At 49.6% G+C, this 18,167-nt stretch overlaps 1 protein-coding gene across 1 annotated transcript in view; it reads right to left on the reverse strand.

Annotated features, from left to right (window-relative positions):
- FMN2 (formin 2) overlaps positions 1-17,512 on the reverse strand; it is a 239,343-nt gene extending 221,831 nt beyond the window's left edge. The window contains exons 1-2 of the mRNA XM_075596755.1: positions 15,830-17,512; positions 9,437-9,600 (exon numbers count right to left, since the gene is read on the reverse strand). Coding sequence (XP_075452870.1) covers positions 9,437-9,600; positions 15,830-17,288 — 1,623 coding nt within the window. The 5' untranslated portion in view covers positions 17,289-17,512. The remainder of the gene's footprint in view (positions 1-9,436; positions 9,601-15,829) is intronic.
- Positions 17,513-18,167: the final 655 nt, after the last annotated feature.

An 18,167-nucleotide genomic window follows, 5' to 3' on the forward strand; every position in this document is an offset into this window, starting at 1 on the left:
TATCGTATGCAACGTCAGGCACACTGGGATACTAACTGCAGGACTGCAGGACAGTGTGATATTCACAGGACAGTGTGAGAACCAAGGTTATAAGACAAGTGTGAGATACTCCTAAATACTCTCAACTGCTTTTAAAGGGTTCACTCACCCACCCTCTCACTCTCTCTCACTCACCCACCCGCCCAATCTCTCTCTCACCCGCCCACTCTCTCTCTCACCCACCCACTCTCTCTCTCACCCGCCTACTCTCTCTCTCACCCACCCACTCTCTCTCTCACCCACTCACTCTCTCTCTCACCCACTCACTCACTCTCTCTCTCTCAACCACTCTCTCTCACCCATTCTCTCTTTCTCTCACCCACCCACTCTCTCTCTCACCCACCCACTCTCTCACCCACCCACTCTCTCACCCACCCACTCTCTCTCTCTCCCACTCTCTCTCTCTCCCACTCTCTCTCTCTCCCACTCTCTCTCTCTCCCACTCTCTCTCACCCACCCACTCTCTCTCTCTCTCTCTCCCACTCTCTCTCTCTCCCACTCTCTCTCTCTCCCACTCTCTCTCTCTCCCACTCTCTCTCTCTCCCACTCTCTCTCTCTCCCACTCTCTCTCTCTCCCACCCACTCTCTCTCTCACCCACCCACTCTCTCTCTCACCCACCCACTCTCTCTCTCACCCACCCACTCTCTCTCTCACCCACCCACTCTCTCTCTCACCCACCCACTCTCTCTCTCACCCACCCACTCTCTCTCTCTCACCCACCCACTCTCTCTCTCTCACCCACCCACTCTCTCTCTTACCCACCCACTCTCTCTCTTACCCACTCTCTCTCTCACCCACCCACTCCCTCTCTCTCTCATCCACCCACTCCCTCTCTCTCTCTCACCCACCCACTCTCTCTCACCCACCCACTCTCTCTCACCCACCCACTCTCTCTCTCTCACCCACCCACTCTCTCTCTCACCCACCCACTCTCTCTCTCTCACCCACTCTCTCTCTCTCACCCACCCACTCTCTCTCTCACCCACCCACCCACTCTCTCACCCACCCACTCTCTCACCCACCCACTCTCTCACCCACCCACTCTCTCCTCTCTCCCACTCTCTCTCTCTCCCACTCTCTCACCCACCCACTCTCTCTCTCTCTCCCACTCTCTCTCTCTCCCACTCTCTCTCTCTCCCACTCTCTCTCTCTCCCACTCTCTCTCTCTCCCCACTCTCTCTCTCTCCCACTCTCTCTCTCTCCCACTCTCTCTCACCCACCCACTCTCTCTCTCACCCACCCAATCTCTCTCTCACCCACCCACTCTCTCTCTCACCCACCCACTCTCTCTCTCACCCACCCACTCTCTCTCACCCACCCACTCTCTCTCTCTCACCCACCCACTCTCTCTCTCTCACCCACCCACTCTCTCTCTTACCCACTCTCTCTCTCACCACCCACTCCCTCTCTCTCTCACCCACCCACTCTCTCTCACCCACCCACTCTCTCTCTCTCACCCACCCACTCTCTCTCTCTCTCTCTCACCCACCCACTCTCTCTCTCTCACCCACCCACTCTCTCTCTCACCCACCCACTCTCTCTCTCACCCACCCACTCTCTCTCACCCACCCACTCTCTCTCTCACCCACCCACTCCCTCTCTCTCCCTCTCACCCACCCACTCCCTCTCTCTCACCCACCCACCCTCTCTCTCACCCACCCACTCTCTCTCTCTCTCTCTCACCCACCCACTCTCTCTCTCTCACCCACCCACTCTCTCTCTCTCTCTCTCTCTCACCCACCCACTCTCTCTCACCCACCCACTCTCTCTCACCCACCCACTCTCTCTCACCCACCCAATCTCTCTCTCACCCACCCAATCTCTCTCTCACCCATCCTCTCTCTCTCACCCACCCACTCTCTCTCTCTCACCCACCCACTCTCTCTCTCTCTCACCCACCCACTCTCTCTCTCTCACCCACCCACTCTCTCTCTCACCCACCCACCCACTATCTCTCTCTCTCTCTCACCCACTTCTCTCTCTCTCTCTCACCCACTCTCTCTCTCTCACCCACCCACTCTCTCTCTCTCTCTCACCCACCCACTCTCTCTCTCTCTCTCACCCACCCACTCTCTCTCTCTCACCCACCCACTCTCTCACCCACCCACTCTCTCTCTCTCACCCACCCACTATCTCTCTCTCTCTCTCTCACCCACCCACTCTCTCTCTCTCTCTCTCACCCACCCACTCTCTCTCTCTCTCTCTCTCATCCACCCTCTCTCTCTCACCCACCCACTCTCTCTCTCTCTCACCCACCCACTCTCTCTCTCTCACCCACCCACTCTCTCTCTCACCCACCCACTCTCTCTCACCCACCCTCTCTCTCTCTCTCTCTCTCTCATCCACCCACTCTCTCTCTCTCACCCACCCACTCTCTCTCTCTCTCTCTCACCCACCCACTCTCTCTCACCCACCCACTCTCTCTCACCCACCCACTCTCTCTCACCCACCCACTCTCTCTCACCCACCCACTCTCTCTCACCCACCCACTCTCTCTCACCCACCCAATCTCTCTCTCACCCACCCAATCTCTCTCTCACCCACCCAATCTCTCTCTCACCCACCCACTCTCTCTCACCCACCCACTCTCTCTCACCCACCCACTCTTTCTCACCCACCCACTCTCTCTCACCCACCCAATCTCTCTCTCACCCACCCAATCTCTCTCTCACCCATCCTCTCTCTCTCTCACCCACCCACTCTCTCTCTCTCACCCACCCACTCCTCTCTCTCACCCACCCACTCTCTCACCCACCCACTCTCTCATCCACCCACTCTCTCTCTCTCACCCACCCACTCTCTCTCTCACCCACCCACCCACTATCTCTCTCTCTCTCTCACCCACTCGCTCTCTCTCTCTCACCCACCCACTCTCTCTCTCTCACCCACCCACTCTCTCTCTCTCACCCACCCACTCTCTCTCTCTCTCTCTCACCCACCCACTCTCTCTCTCTCACCAACCCACTCTCTCACCCACCCACTCTCTTTCTCTCACCCACCCACTCTCTTTCTCTCACCCACCCACTATCTCTCTCTCTCTCTCTCTCTCTCTCTCTCTCTCACCCACCCACTCTCTCTCTCTCTCTCTCTCACCCACCCACTCTCTCTCTCTCTCTCTCTCTCTCTCTCTCTCACCCACCCACTCTCTCTCTCTCTCTCTCATCCACCCTCTCTCTCTCACCCACCCACTCTCTCTCTCTCACCCACCCACTCTCTCTCTCTCACCCACCCACTCTCTCTCTCTCACCCACCCACTCTCTCTCTCACCCACCCACTCTCTCTCTCACCCACCCACTCTCTCTCTCACCCACCCACTCTCTCTCTCACCCACCCACTCTCTCTCTCACCCACCCACTCCCTCTCTCTCTCTCTCACCCACCCACTCCCTCTCTCTCCCTCTCACCCACCCACTCCCTCTCTCTCACCCACCCTCTCTCACACCACCCACTCTCTCTCTCTCTCTCTCTCTCTCATCCACCCACTCTCTCCTCTCACCCACCCACCCACTCTCTTCTCTCTCTCACCCACCCACTCTCTCTCACCCACCCACTCTCTCTCACCCACCCACTCTCTCTCACCCACCCACTCTCTCTCTCACCCACCCACTCTCTCTCTCACCCACCCAATCTCTCTCTCACCACCCACTCTCTCACCCACCCACTCTCTCACCCACCCACTCTCTCTCTCTCACCCACCCACTCTCTCTCTCACCCACCCACCCACTATCTCTCTCTCTCTCTCACCCACTCTCTCTCTCTCACCCACCCACTCTCTCTCTCTCACCCACCCACTCTCTCTCTCACCCACCCACTCTCTCTCTCTCTCTCTCACCCACCCACTCTCTCTCTCTCACCCACCCACTCTCTCACCCACCCACTGTCTCTCTCTCACCCACCCACTCTCTTTCTCTCACCCACCCACTATCTCTCTCTCTCTCTCTCACCCACCCACTCTCTCTCTCTCTCTCTCTCTCACCCACCACCCACTCTCTCTCTCTCTCTCTCTCTCTCTCTCTCTCATCCACCCTCTCTCTCTCACCCACCCACTCTCTCTCTCTCACCCACCCACTCTCTCTCTCTCACCCACCCACTCTCTCTCTCACCCACCCACTCTCTCTCTCACCCACCCACTCTCTCTCTCACCCACCCACTCTCTCTCACCCACCCACTCTCTCTCTCACCCACCCACTCTCTCTCTCACCCACCCACTCTCTCATCCACCCACTCTCTCTCTCATCCACCCACTCTCTCTCTCATCCACCCACTCTCTCTCTCATCCACCCACTCTTAAGCACGTCAGGCACACTGGGATACTAACTGCAGGACTGCAGGACAGTGTGATATTCACAGGACAGTGTGAGAACCAAGGTTATAAGACAAGTGTGAGATACTCCTAAATACTCTCAACTGCTTTTAAAGGGTTCACTCACCCACCCTCTCACTCTCTCTCACTCACCCACCCGCCCACTCTCTCTCTCACCCGCCCACTCTCTCTCTCACCCGCCCACTCTCTCTCTCACCCGCCCACTCTCTCTCTCACCCGCCCACTCTCTCTCACCCACCCACTCTCTCTCTCACCCACTCACTCTCTCTCTCACCCACTCACTCTCTCTCTCTCACCCACCCACTCTCTCTCTCTCACCCACCCACCCACTCTCTCTCTCTCTCTCACCCACCCACTCTCACCCGCCCACTCTCTCTCACACCCACCCACACTCTCTCTCACCCACCCACTCTCTCTCTCACCCACCCACTCACTCTCTCTCACCCACCCACTCTCTCTCTCACCCACCCACTCTCTCTCACCCACCCACTCTCTCTCTCTCACCCACCCACTCTCTCACTCTCACCCACCCACCTCACTCTCTCACCCACCCACTCTCTCTCTCACCCACCCACTCTCTCTCACCCACCCACTCCCCTCTCTCACACTACCCACCCACTCACTCTCACCCACCCACTCTCTCTCACCCACCCACACTCTCTCACCCCACCCACTCTCTCTCACCCACCCACTCTCACCTCACCCACCCACTCTCTCTCACCCACCCACTCTCTCTCACCCACCCACTCTCTCTCACCCACCCACTCTCTCTCACCCACCCACTCTCACTCACCCACCCACTCTCACTCTCTCACCCACCCACTCTCTCACTCACACCCACCCACTCTCTCTCACTCACCCACCCACTCTCACACTCACTCACCCACCCACACACTCTCACCCACCCACTCACTCTCACCCACCCACTCTCTCTCACACCACCCACCACTCTCACCCACCCACTCTCTCTCACCCCACCCACTCTCACTCACCCACCCACTCACTCTCACCCACCCACTCTCTCTCACCCACCCACTCTCTCTCACCCACCCACTCTCTCTCACCCACTCACTCTCTCTCACCCACTCACTCTCTCTCACCCACTCACTCTCTCTCACCCATTCTCTCTCTCTCAACCACCCACTCTCCCTCTCTCTCAACCACCCACTCTCTCTCATCCACCCACTCTCTCTCTCACTCTCACCCACCCACTCTCTATCCTCACTCTCTCACCCTCTCTCTCTCTCACCCACCCACTCTCTCACCCACCCACTCTCTCACCCACCCACTCTCACACACCCACTCTCTCACTCACCCACCCACACTCTCACTCACCCACCCACTCTCTCACTCACCCCACCCACTCACACACTCACCCACCCACTCTCTCACTCACCCACCCACTCTCTCTCTCTCCCACACTCTCTCACCCACCCACTCTCTCTCTCTCACCCACCCAATCTCTCTCTCTCACCCCACCCAATCTCTCTCTCACCCACCCACACTCTCTCTCACCCACCCACTCTCTCTCTCACCCACCCACTCTCTCTCTCTCACCCACCCACTCTCTCTCTCTCACCCACCCACTCTCTCTCTTACCCACTCTCTCTCTCTCTTACCCACTCTCTCTCTCACCCACCCACTCCCTCTCTCTCTCATCCACCCACTCCCTCTCTCTCTCTCACCCACCCACTCTCTCTCACCCACCCACTCTCTCTCTCTCACCCACCCACTCTCTCTCTCACCCACCCACTCTCTCTCTCTCTCACCCACCCACTCTCTCTCTCTCTCACCCACCCACTCTCTCTCTCTCTCACCCACCCACTCTCTATCTCACCCACCCACTCTCTCTCTCACCTACCCACTCTCTCTCACCCACCCACTCTCTCTCTCACCCACCCCCTCTCTCTCCCTCTCACCCACCCACTTCCTCTCTCTCACCCACCCACCCTCTCACCCACCCACTCTCTCTCTCACCCACCCACACTCTCTCTCTCACCCACCCACTCTCTCTCTCTCACCCACCCACTCTCTCTCTCTCTCTCTCTCTCACCCACCCACTCTCTCTCACACACCCACTCTCTCTCACCCACCCAATCTCTCTCTCACCCACCCACTTTCTCTCTCACCCACCCACTCTCTCACCCACCCACTCTCTCTCTCTCACCCACCCACTCTCTCTCTCTCACCCACCCACTATCTCTCTCTCTCTCACCCTCTCTCTCTCTCTCTCTCACCCACCCACTCTCTCTCACCCACTCTCTCTCTCTCACCCACCCACTCTCTCTCTCACCCACCCACTCTCTCTCTCACCCACCCACTCTCTCTCTCACCCACCCACTCTCTCTCTCTCACCCACCCACTCTCTCTCTCTCACCCACCCACTCTCTCTCTCTCTCTCACCCACCCACTATCTCTCTCTCTCTCTCTCACCCACCCACTCTCTCTCTCTCTCTCACCCACCCACTCTCTCTCTCTCTCTCATCCACCCTCTCTCTCTCTCACCCACCCACTCTCTCTCTCTCTCACCCACCCACTCTCTCTCTCACCCACCCACTCTCTCACCCACCCACTCTCTCTCTCACCCACCCACTCTCTCTCTCACCCACCCACTCTCTCTCTCATCCACCCACTCTCTCTCATCCACCCACTCTATCTCTCATCCACCCACTCTCTCTCTCATCCACCCACTCTCTCTCTCACCCACCCACTCTCACCCACCCACCCTCTCTCACCCACCCACCCACTCTCTCACCCACCCACTCTCTCACCCACCCACCCACTCTCTCACCCACCCACTCTCACCCACCCACTCTCACCCACCCACTCTCACCCACCCACCCAGACAGGCAGTCATCTGTCTTTTGTTGAAAATATAAAAATAAACAGGTTGCATTGTAATGGTTTTTTCTGTATCACATTAAGAAAACAGTTACGTAAAAGTTGCGCTCTAAAAAATATTTTTTTGTGGTAGGTGCGCTATGGGTTTGGGGGGGGCGCTATGGGTTCGGGGGGGCGTTATGGGTTCAGGGGGGGCGCTATGGGTTGGGGGGGCCCTGCTCCTTTTATTTGTCCTGGGCCCCATGATTTCTGTTGGCGGCCCTGCACACACACACACACACATCTATAGCCACACACACACACACGTCCAAATGCTATCTGTGTTTAAACCTTTGAGTGCTGAAGGTGTTTGTAATCTAGAGTGCTAAAGTATTATTTTTTTTATTTTTGGTACTAGCAATCTTCACGCCCCAATAACAATAATATTCTTAATATAAACCTAGATACAGTAAACCATACATGGTGTTTTGGGGAGTATCTGTATACTACAATGGTTTATGTTATTTTCCGACATTACCAAAATTTCAATAAACATGCAATTTATTTTTCTATATATAAAATAAAGACAGGAGGATAGAAACTTGAATATATCTTTCAGTCATGGTCACAGTTAAACAGTATATACTGATGCAGCGGCCGTTATTCGAACACTTCACGCGTCATGTACATTGGAATCCCGATTTGAAACCACGGGATGAATTCCAGCCTCCCCGCACTAAGATGCGAGCGCGGCGAGTGCAGAAAAACGAATTTTAGTGTTCTGGCTTTCAAAAACATGAAATTGACAGTAACACAGTAGCACAGTAGCACAGTACTGTACACATTACAATTCATCCATTTTATTGCAAACTAAGAAACAGAATCCATGAAATTCAAACAAAACATCCGCAATAAGCATGGGTGCCTGGGGCGATTGGCCGCGTTCATGCTGCATGGGGAACAGCAGAGAACTCAAAATCGGCGCTGAGATGTGTTCGAATAACGGCCGCTGCATCAGTATGACAGTGTAAAAATAACAATATGCCTTCATGAATTCATGAATTTAGAATGGCATACAAAACAACAAAATAGATTTGATTTTGCCTGTATTTTGATAATATTACCAGGCTCTTGTTGCACCACCATTTACCTACTGCAGTGATTCACAATAGGGGGCTGGATGAAGTGTCTCCAAGGGGCTCACCCCCCAAAAAATATGTAATAATGAATTCAAGGCAGTAGAGTGGGTTCCTGAGCCTGTGTGGGGACAGTGGGCTTAGTAAGGCCGCAAAAAAAACATTAGGGTAAATTGCAGCAGGAATTAAAGTCGCTCCCCACAATGCTTTGCAAACAAAGTGGCAATGAATGTGTGGCATGACTGCAAGCTCCCACAGTAATTGACAGCTATAACATCCATACGATCTACAAACACTGAGATGCAGTTTGAGGCTTTATTAAACACGGGTACACCCCAAAAGCTCAGGACTCTATATACAGCCTGGGATTGGTCAAACAGGTTTGATAGCAATAGTCTGAGTAGGCAATAATATTTATTAACTACTAGTGGCTCGTGGAATAAATATTTTCTATCAGGGGGTGCACAATGTAAAAAAAGTTGGGAACCACTGACATACTGTATTGAAGATCTAGTCATGAAAGTCAGACTGTCATGGATCGTATATGATTCGCCATGCATTTGGTCAGTGTGCATTGCAACTTCACTTAATTGGCTAATGTATGAAATTCTCTAAAATCACTAGATTTGATTAATGCAGAGACTGTAAATAGAGCATACTCACCATCTGGCAATATTTTACACAAAGCTTACTAATTTGGAGACATTATCATCCCTTTGAGAGTTGGCAAAATGTTTAGCGGGGGGGGGTGCATTTAGGACAGTATCGTGTATGTCTAGTTATACACCACATTACAGACAGACACAAGGGTATTCTGGGATTTTACAAAGGGACTCTGACCCAATATCTAATGGTGATGTTCCCCCTTTTAGTTTAAAAAGAGACACCCATCTAACATTTTTATACAGTATTTTGTAAAATGCTCTCAAGTGGTAAAGGGTCCAGTCACTTATGACATAATGGTTACATTATGCAGCACCACAGCATGTATTTTAGGTCAATAAGTACTGTCAAGCAGCACTCAAGGGGTTTAAAAAGCATGAAAAAAAGAAGATTGAACACTTAATCCATGCCTTAAAATAAAAAGAATACACAAAAGTTACCCATCCCAACTTACATTGAAAGTTGATGGAATCTGTGGTGCACTCTTGCTACATTGTTCACGAAAACAATCACTGAAAGGCAGCAACAGGCCCACAGCAATAATCTGAGAACAGAGTTTTTCTGCTTCCTCAGGCGCTTTTTCCTGCTGCTTGAATAGCTTTTCCAAAAGTGTGCGCCCTGCATTAAAAATTAAACAGAGGGTTGATTTAAAAAAAAAAAAAAAAAGATAGAGAGAGAGAGAGAGAGAGAGAGAGAGATATCTATATATCTAACAGCTTGCACTCCAAGCAAAAGAGTCAAATCATCAGGTGCATGTTCCATAAGACAAGTATATGCAACAGATTGCCTTTCCAGCGGGGAAAGCAAAGAAACAGCACTCAGTAGTACAGTATGTAGCAAAAAGATTGTATTCAAACAACATGATAGCACATGTGTAAACCATGGTATATAAATAATAAGATATAAATAACACAAAGGGAAGAAGTGCTCAAACATAAAAGTAACATTTAGGAAAGGGAGTCCCTGCTCCGAAGAGCTTACAATCTAATTGGTAGATTGTATATATATGCAATGTGTTGCATTAACGCTGGTGTGTTATTTAATAGTAGTTCTATTGAAAACAATGGTGAAGAAGAACGTGTTATTGAACGCATTTTGTACGTTGACTCGCATAATCACGTCTGCTACTGTACATCTATACACACAGATTTACTATATACAGTGCACACACATTTTTCTTCCAGCAGAATGAAGAGAGTTTAAGACATATAAACATAGTTCCCAAAAGCAGAAGATGGTCTATGAGAGGGGTGGCCAACTCCAGTCCTCCAGGACCACCTACAGGTCAGGTTTTCAGGATATCCCAGCTTCAGCACACATGGCTCAATCAGTGGTTGACTGAGCCACCTGTGCTGAAGCAGGGATATCCTGAAAACCTAACCTGTTGGTGGCCATGGAGGACTGGAGTTGGCCACCCCTCTCAGAGTCTCTATGATATGAGATGGGAATATCCTTGTGAGTGCTAGAGATGACCCACTGGTGAAGATAAAACACAACATACAAAACATTTTACTTAAACAGTACTCATTTACTGTGATTTTAATCTTTGTTTAAAATTTTTTTTTAAAAACAGTTGACTGTTTTAACACTAATAAATATATTTTTAACTATTGAATTTGTAATTCAATGTGTCTAACAAACCTATTTATAAATGAAGCACTGTGTGCATACTTTAAATTAAAATACAATGTTACTGTTTTACAGTATCAAACGTTAAACCTTTCAGAAGAGAGAAAGTCAATGTAATTTACAGACGTACAGATGCAGCGGCCGTTATTCGAACACTTCACGCGTCATGTACATCGGAATCCCGATTTGAAACCGCGGGATGAATTCCAGCCTCCCCGCACTAAGATGCGAGCGCGGCGAGTGCAGAAAAACGAATTTTAGTGTTCTGGCTTTTAAAAACATGAAAATGACACAGTAGCACAGTAGCACAGTAGCACAGTACTGTACACATTATAATTCATCCATTTTATTGCAAACGAAGAAACAGAATCCATGAAATTCAAACAAAACATCCGCGATAAGCGCGGGAGCCTGGGGCGATTGGCAGCGTTCATGCAGCGTGGGGAACAGCAGATAACTCAAAATCGGCGCCATGATGTGTTCAAATAATGGCCGCTGCATCAGTATTTATAAAAAAAAAAAAAAAAATTTAAGAACCAAGTTAAATTACTCAGAAGATACAGATCTGGCCAAAGTTATAGCACCACATCACGTATCAATTCTGTAAAAAAAAATTAAAAAATCCAAAACGTGTTGAATGATGCCCAGCGGTGCGTTATTTAGTGCGCATAAACTTTTATGTTTGTTTGCTTCAAATCCTGCCCTAAATGACACCCTAGCTTTGATGCAGGGCATGTGCTGTAATGGGTGCAAAGGCATTGCTACATTTGTACAGTATTTGAATTACATAACATACTGTATAGCAGGTATAAAGCATCATTATAATCCATATCCCACCACTGTAAATGTCCTAAAATGTTTTTCTTCTTTTGCGCGGACGTGTAAAGAGCTTTGTACATAGACCTTTCCCTCGCTTGCAATGAATTATTTGGCTACATTTATATTCTGATCGTGCTCACCCCTCCACCACCCTAGAAAATGAGCAAAAACAGAAAGACTTTTCCTGATTGTCACAAGGGGCCCTGCCATGCCAACTCTCATGATCTATAGCAGGGGTGGCCAACTCCAGCCCTCAAGGACCACCGGTAGGACCACTTTACCCACAGGTAATGGTTTCAGGATATCCCTGCTTGACCACTGGTGGCTCTAGTCAGTGGCTCAGTATTTGAGCCACTGATTGAGTCACCTGTGCTGAAGCAGGGATATCCTTAAAACCAGACCTGTTAGTGGCCCTTCAGGACTGAAGTTGGCAACTCCTAATATACAGGCTATGTCATAGGGGCAGCATAAGGCCGCGTCCATAGTGGATCCGACGTCCCGAGCCGCAAACCCAAACCAATAAAGTCCAATGCACGTTTGCACGTGACTGACGAGGCGGCCGATGCGTGGTGAGATGCCGCACGATGGCCGGGTCATGTACGCGGTTCAGCCAATGAGGGCGAACCGCTCACGTGATGTCACGGGCACGCCCCCTGGCACACCCTCACCACGCCCCCCATCGCTCAACCCTGCAGGACACAGATCTCGGCAAATACAGGCACTGTGATGTCACACGCGCCTGTACTATGTCCGAGGCCTAAGAGTTAAAAAAATAAAATAAAAACCTTTTATTCTACCATGAATCAAAATCCTACCTACAACACAGACTTTAAACCAGGGGCATAGCTATAGCCCAGGCAAAGCTCGGGGGCCTTCGATCTTGGGGGGCCCGCTCTCCCTCTCCTGTCAATGGCCCATCTCTCTCTCTTCAGATAGACAGGCAGGGGGAGATGGCATGCAGTGGTGGTCTGACAAGGGGGCAAAGCCAGGACTGCTGTCCCGGGCCCGGTGTGTTAGGGGCCCTGAGATGCGGAAGATAGCAGAAAGGGAAATCCCTGCCTCTGCAGGTGGGTGAGGCCTGGGCAGGGGGTGGGGCCCTGATATACAACAGGAAGGACAGAGGGGAAATCCCTGCCTCTGTAGGTGGGTGAGGCCTGGGCAGGGGGTGGGGCCCTGATATACAACAGGAAGGACAGAGGGGAAATCCCTGCCTCTGTAGGTGGGTGAGGCCTGGGTCAGGGGGGTGAGGCCTGGGTCAGGGGGATGAGGCCTGGGTCAGGGGGGGTGGGGCCCTGAGATACAGCAGGAAGGACAGATGGGAAATCCCTGCCTCTGCAGGTGGGCGGGGCCTCAAGTACAGCAGCATGGGGCTGGAGCTGCAGCCTGAGAAACAGGCTGGGAAAGATGAGGGAGGGTAAGGGTTAAATCATGGGGATTAAAACAGACATGAAAGGGAATTGGACAGAAAAGAAGAGACAAAGAGAAAATGAAGTACAAGAAAGAAATACATAAGAGGGAAAAGAAAGACATGTGGGGAGAAGAGAGAGAGAGCGCGAGAGAGCGAGAGCGCGAGAGAGCGAGAGCGCGAGAGAGCGAGAGCGCGAGAGAGCGAGAGAGCGAGAGCGAGAGCGAGAGAGAGACATAAGGGTGAAAGGGGAAGGAAAAGAGGGAACAAATACTGGGAAAATAAAGCTCAGGTTGTTAGAGGATGACATGAAGGGGAAAATACATGGGAGGTTAAATAAAGAGAAAGGCATGTGTGAGAAAAGAGAAGAGGGAGGAAAAAAAGACATGAGGGGGAAATAAGGAATACATGAGGGGAGAACAGAGAGAATGAGATGAGCAGTGTAAGATGAGAAATACATGGTGGGGGGGAGAGAGAAAGTCATGTAGGGGGTGGAGAAAGACATGCTGGGGTGAATGGGAGAGACATGCTGTGGGGAATGAAGAGACATACTGGGGGAGAGAGGCATGCTGGGAGAGGGAGAGACATGCTGGGGAAGAGGAGAGGAGAGTGAGACATGATGCGGGGAAGTGGAGAGAGAGAGAGAGAGAGAGAGAGAGAGAGAGAGAGAGAGAGAGAGACATGATGTGAGGGTGGAGGAGAGAAGAGAGATTCTGGGGGGAAGAGGACAAAGAAATGCTGGGGGGGGGAGAGGAGAGAGACATGGTATGGGGGAGGAGAGAGACATGCAGTGGGAAAGAGGAGAAATACATGAGAGGAGGCGAGAAACGAGACACAGAAGGGTAAAAGATGGACTGACAAACAGAGAGAGAGACACACACACCAGTGGGTGGGGGGAACAAAGACATGATGGAGCAAAGCAGACCGAATGTGATTATGTCGTAAGATTTGCAGGGGCCCCATTCTTCAAGTTTGTCCTGGGTCCCCTAAATTCTGTTGGCAGGCCCCCGACGTTAAACAGAGGATAAACCGGCAGAGGAATTAGCAGTTGGCAAAGGCAGAACAGGACGGAAAGGGAGGAACGTGCCCAGCGGTCCAACCCAGAAGACTTTCTTACTTTCTGTGTCTATGCTGCTAGAGAGTGCTCCTCACCTCGCACCGTCCTGCTCTGCCTCTGTAGCAACTGCCAATTCCTCTACTGGCTTATCCTCTGTTTAACGCCGGGTCCCGCCACTGCATACCATCTCCCCCCACCTGTCTCTATTACCACCCACAGGTAGGTATGGATGAGCAGAAGGGAGAGAGCTGATGATGAGGGGGGAGAACTGATGACGAGGGAGAGAGAGCTGATAATGATGAGGGGGAGAGAGCCGATAATGATGAGGGGGAGAGAGCTGATGAGGGGGAGAGAGCTGATGAGGGGGAAGAGTGCTGATGAGGATGGATGATCAGAGAGAGGATCAGGGAGAGGGTAAAAAAAAATTGCAGTCCGTAGTATCTTATATTACTATACTTATTTATTTAATGTGTATGGTGAATTTTACACAACTTTGGAGAAAAAAAGCAAAATAGTATTTGAGAAAAAAAAGCTATTGAATCTCATTGTGGATGGGGGCAGACAGGTTCCCACGCTCTACTTTACCCAGTGGCGGATTTCCCATTAGGCCCGGGCCAAGGGCAGCAAAATTTTCCACCCCCATATACATTTGCCGCGCTCTCAGGCTTAATGGATCACATCATTGACATGTTTGCTGAGCGAGAAGTGTGGAAACGGACTAAAGACTTAAAAATAAATGATGAGTAATCTATATTTTATATTTAATCTATATTTATGTGTGTGTGGTATATTTAATTTTTAATCTATGGAATACGTTCAATTATAATGGGGCCCAGAAAAAATGTTTGCCCGGGGGCCCGCGCATGTCTATCTAAGCCACTGCTTTAACCCTAAACTTTTTCACAACAAGCTGAAAAAAAAATACATGTTAAAGTAAGCACTTCACCATAACCCTACAACAGAACAGAAACCCCAACATGGTAACGGGTGCAACAACATCTGCTACATCTGTATGTCAACATTGCATTTCTGGAAGCGTGATACACTGTACATTGGCAGTAACCTGCAGGGTATGAGACTGGGAAATTGGTTGTTGCTTTCCTGGCTTGTCTTACTGCTCATAAATTACTTTAGAACTTCTGGCGTTCCCTTGTGTGTGGCAAATTCAGAAAATGTATTAACAGAAAAGTATAGGGTGTACAGCACAATAAAGGAAAAGCTGCAAGTGACTAATTAATGATTTGTGGCTTTCTGCAAGCATGATGTCTACCAATTTTGTAATTTATTTTTTAATTTGCTACTTGCAATTGTAAAAGGTAAGTTAACAAAATATTTTACTGAAAAAGGTACAATGTGAGCTGACAAAACCCATGAGAAGCTCCCCAAATGCTTGAGGATGTGTGCCACTAATTCCCTCTTGTAATAACTGAATGAATAAATGAATACAACACGGGCATCAACAACGAATAGGAGGGAGGCATATTTCACAGCAAGGGAAGTGCTAGAACAATAAGCAGGGGTGGACAAATATATAACACCTGAGGACATCACACTGCAGACCTAATGGATGTTTAACTTTTTTGATCACTAATACTGAGGTGCGGAGTCATCTTCTGCAAACCTGGTTTAAGTAAAGTGTGTGTGTGTGTATGTGTGTGTGTGTGTGTGTGTGTGTGTGTGTGTGTGTGTGTGTGTGTGTGTGTGTGTGTGTGTGTGTGTAGGCATGCCTCAAAAACAAAAACACAAGTGCATGAGATTAAATAAATAAATAAATATAGAAATACTTGACCCAATACCAGGATCGATGAAGACTCAGCACTGCATGATAGTGATCAAAAAAAGAATTGCATTGGGGCAACCAAAATATCCAACTTTTCGTATATACAGTACAGTATCTATGTGTAGGTTTACAAAAAAATCATGAAAGTTTCTCTCACCTGTGAAAACATTTGGAAAGCTTTGAGCAGTGGCTTGAACACTTGATGACTTTCTAGACACACTTGGAAGACTTTCTGCACCCGTTTTCTTACCATGTGCCCTGTAAACTAGATAGTCTGTCGAATTGCCTTTCCTTAAATCTCTGCTTTGTTCCCTAGTCAACTCATCTGTCCAATCCGCCGACCGGCTGACTACTCCTGCCAGGCTGCTGGACCTCTTTTTTCTACTCTTTAAATGTTCCTGCTTGAAGAACTGTCCCTGTTTCCGATGGAACTTGGGGCTTTGGGAGGGTGATGCAAAAGGGGAATGGGTTGGAGAACTTAGCTGTCTAGTTGTCGTTTTAATATAACATGGGTTAATTGGAGGGTACGGTTTAACTCCAGCAAAATTTGATGAAACTGGATATCTACTCTGAGTCTCACCTACAGCACTGTCCATCATATGATTTTTGCTTTCACAAAACAAGCCATCCGTTTCCTCTTTTAAAACATTTTGATTTGCCATATTGTGGTCAGCGAGAAGATTGTTAATGGCAATATCTGTAAGTCCAACACCCACCAGCACCTTATCTTCACCTGCATGTACCGTTTTGGCCAAAAGAGAAGAAACATTTATTTCAATTGCAACTGCATCTGTACCACATGTAAGACCCCGAGATTCTTCTTTCAGATGCGGTCCCCGTGTTAAATCAGATGCTTCTTTCACATCACATTTAATTTCTGTAGCCCCTACCCAGTTCTCATGGTCCTGTGCCTGAGCTGCAGTCAGGTTGGATAGATCAGTGTCCAGGATGCTTTCTTTATCAAATGCAATAACCTGTTCAGCTGCATCCAAAAACAGAGTGTGAGAGCTAACAAGGTGCCCACCCAGAGCTTTGGATAATAGGAGACAATCTGTTTCGGTAGCACAGGTCCCTTGGTGGGGATGCTGCTCGTGCTGCAGTTTGATCGTCTGCTGAATGTCAGAAAGCAAATCATCTTGCTCTGTGGCTGAGTGGAAACTGTAGATGTCTGTGTCAGAGCCCGAGCTGGTCCTTGGTCCTTCCTGTGCTTCGCCAGCGGTAGCAATCGCCTGGGTGTCATGGGGAATCTCAAAAGGGTCAGCATCTGTATCCGAGAGCCCGCCTTCATCGGCCGAAATGCTAATATCTGGAGTTTTTGTGACAACTGAATAGGTACTGTCCAGCTCCTCTGTGTGGAGGGCCTGGCTTCCCAGGACATCCTCCTTGGAGTCACTTGTACCATCTTTGGCCCTGGACAGTGTCTTTCTGATCCTTAAATTGGAGAACACTGATGATCTGGGCTCAGACTTGCTCCTCTTTTTCCCGGACTGCTCGCCACGTTTCCCCAGCGTCCTTTTGCCTCCTTTCTTTGTATTCTCTCCATCTTTGGGCCCAGGCTCTGATGCTTCCTGCACATCACCTGAGCTTCTCTTCAGCTTCCCGTCCTGATTCCCCATTCTCAGTAAGCTGGCTTCTTTGACAATCAAGCCATTTTGCGATCTGTCTTTTGACTGCCTTGCAAAGAGGATGCTTGGAAAAAATCCGGGCTTGTTTTGCAGGGGCTGTGCGGGGAGAAAGGGAAATGTTTGCTGTGCTTCTCTTCCATCTGCTGCGTGTTTGCATAATGAGCTGCTTGCAGGCTGCTCCACAGGGACATGCTCAGAGCTGGGCTGCACATTGCGGACAGCTCCCTCCAAAGGCTGCTCCTGAAACAGCTGCTGCTTAATTCTGCACTGACAACATCCTACTAGATCCTTGAGTGTAGGCGCAGTGACAGATTCTTTAATCACAGGGATCAGTTTCTCCACGGTATCAATCAATGGCATAGTGTATGCAGAGATGTCAGAGTCAATCAAAGTCAACAAACACGGGGGTATGTGCAAGAAATTCGCCGCTTTTCTCACTTAAATTAAAAAAGAGAGAGAGAGAATAAAACAAGTGTTTAACAATGTTTAACCAAAGTAAAAAAGTAAAAATGTAAGCATTATGTTGTAAAACACTAACTGGGTACTAATTAATTAATTCATATATATATATATACATCAGATTAACAGCCGGGGTCCCTGGCAGTCCCATTCAAACTGAATGGGACTGCCAGGAACCCCTGCTGTGTTAATCCTATGGGTCATTAGTCAATGCAGAAATGCCTTAAACAAGCCCAGCACATACCCAGAATGTAACCGGGCTAGTTTAATGCAAGCTTTAGAATAGTCGTGGTCTCATATATAGATATAGATACTGTATAGAGAGAGAGAAGAGAGAGAGAGAGAGAGGTAATCCACTCCAGCAGGAGCAGACACAAGACAGCACTCAAAGGTAAGTAAGAAAACTTGCCC

The sequence above is a fragment of the Ascaphus truei genome, chromosome 4 (genome assembly GCF_040206685.1).
Source record: "Ascaphus truei isolate aAscTru1 chromosome 4, aAscTru1.hap1, whole genome shotgun sequence".
In the NCBI taxonomy this organism is placed as follows: domain Eukaryota; kingdom Metazoa; phylum Chordata; class Amphibia; order Anura; family Ascaphidae; genus Ascaphus; species Ascaphus truei.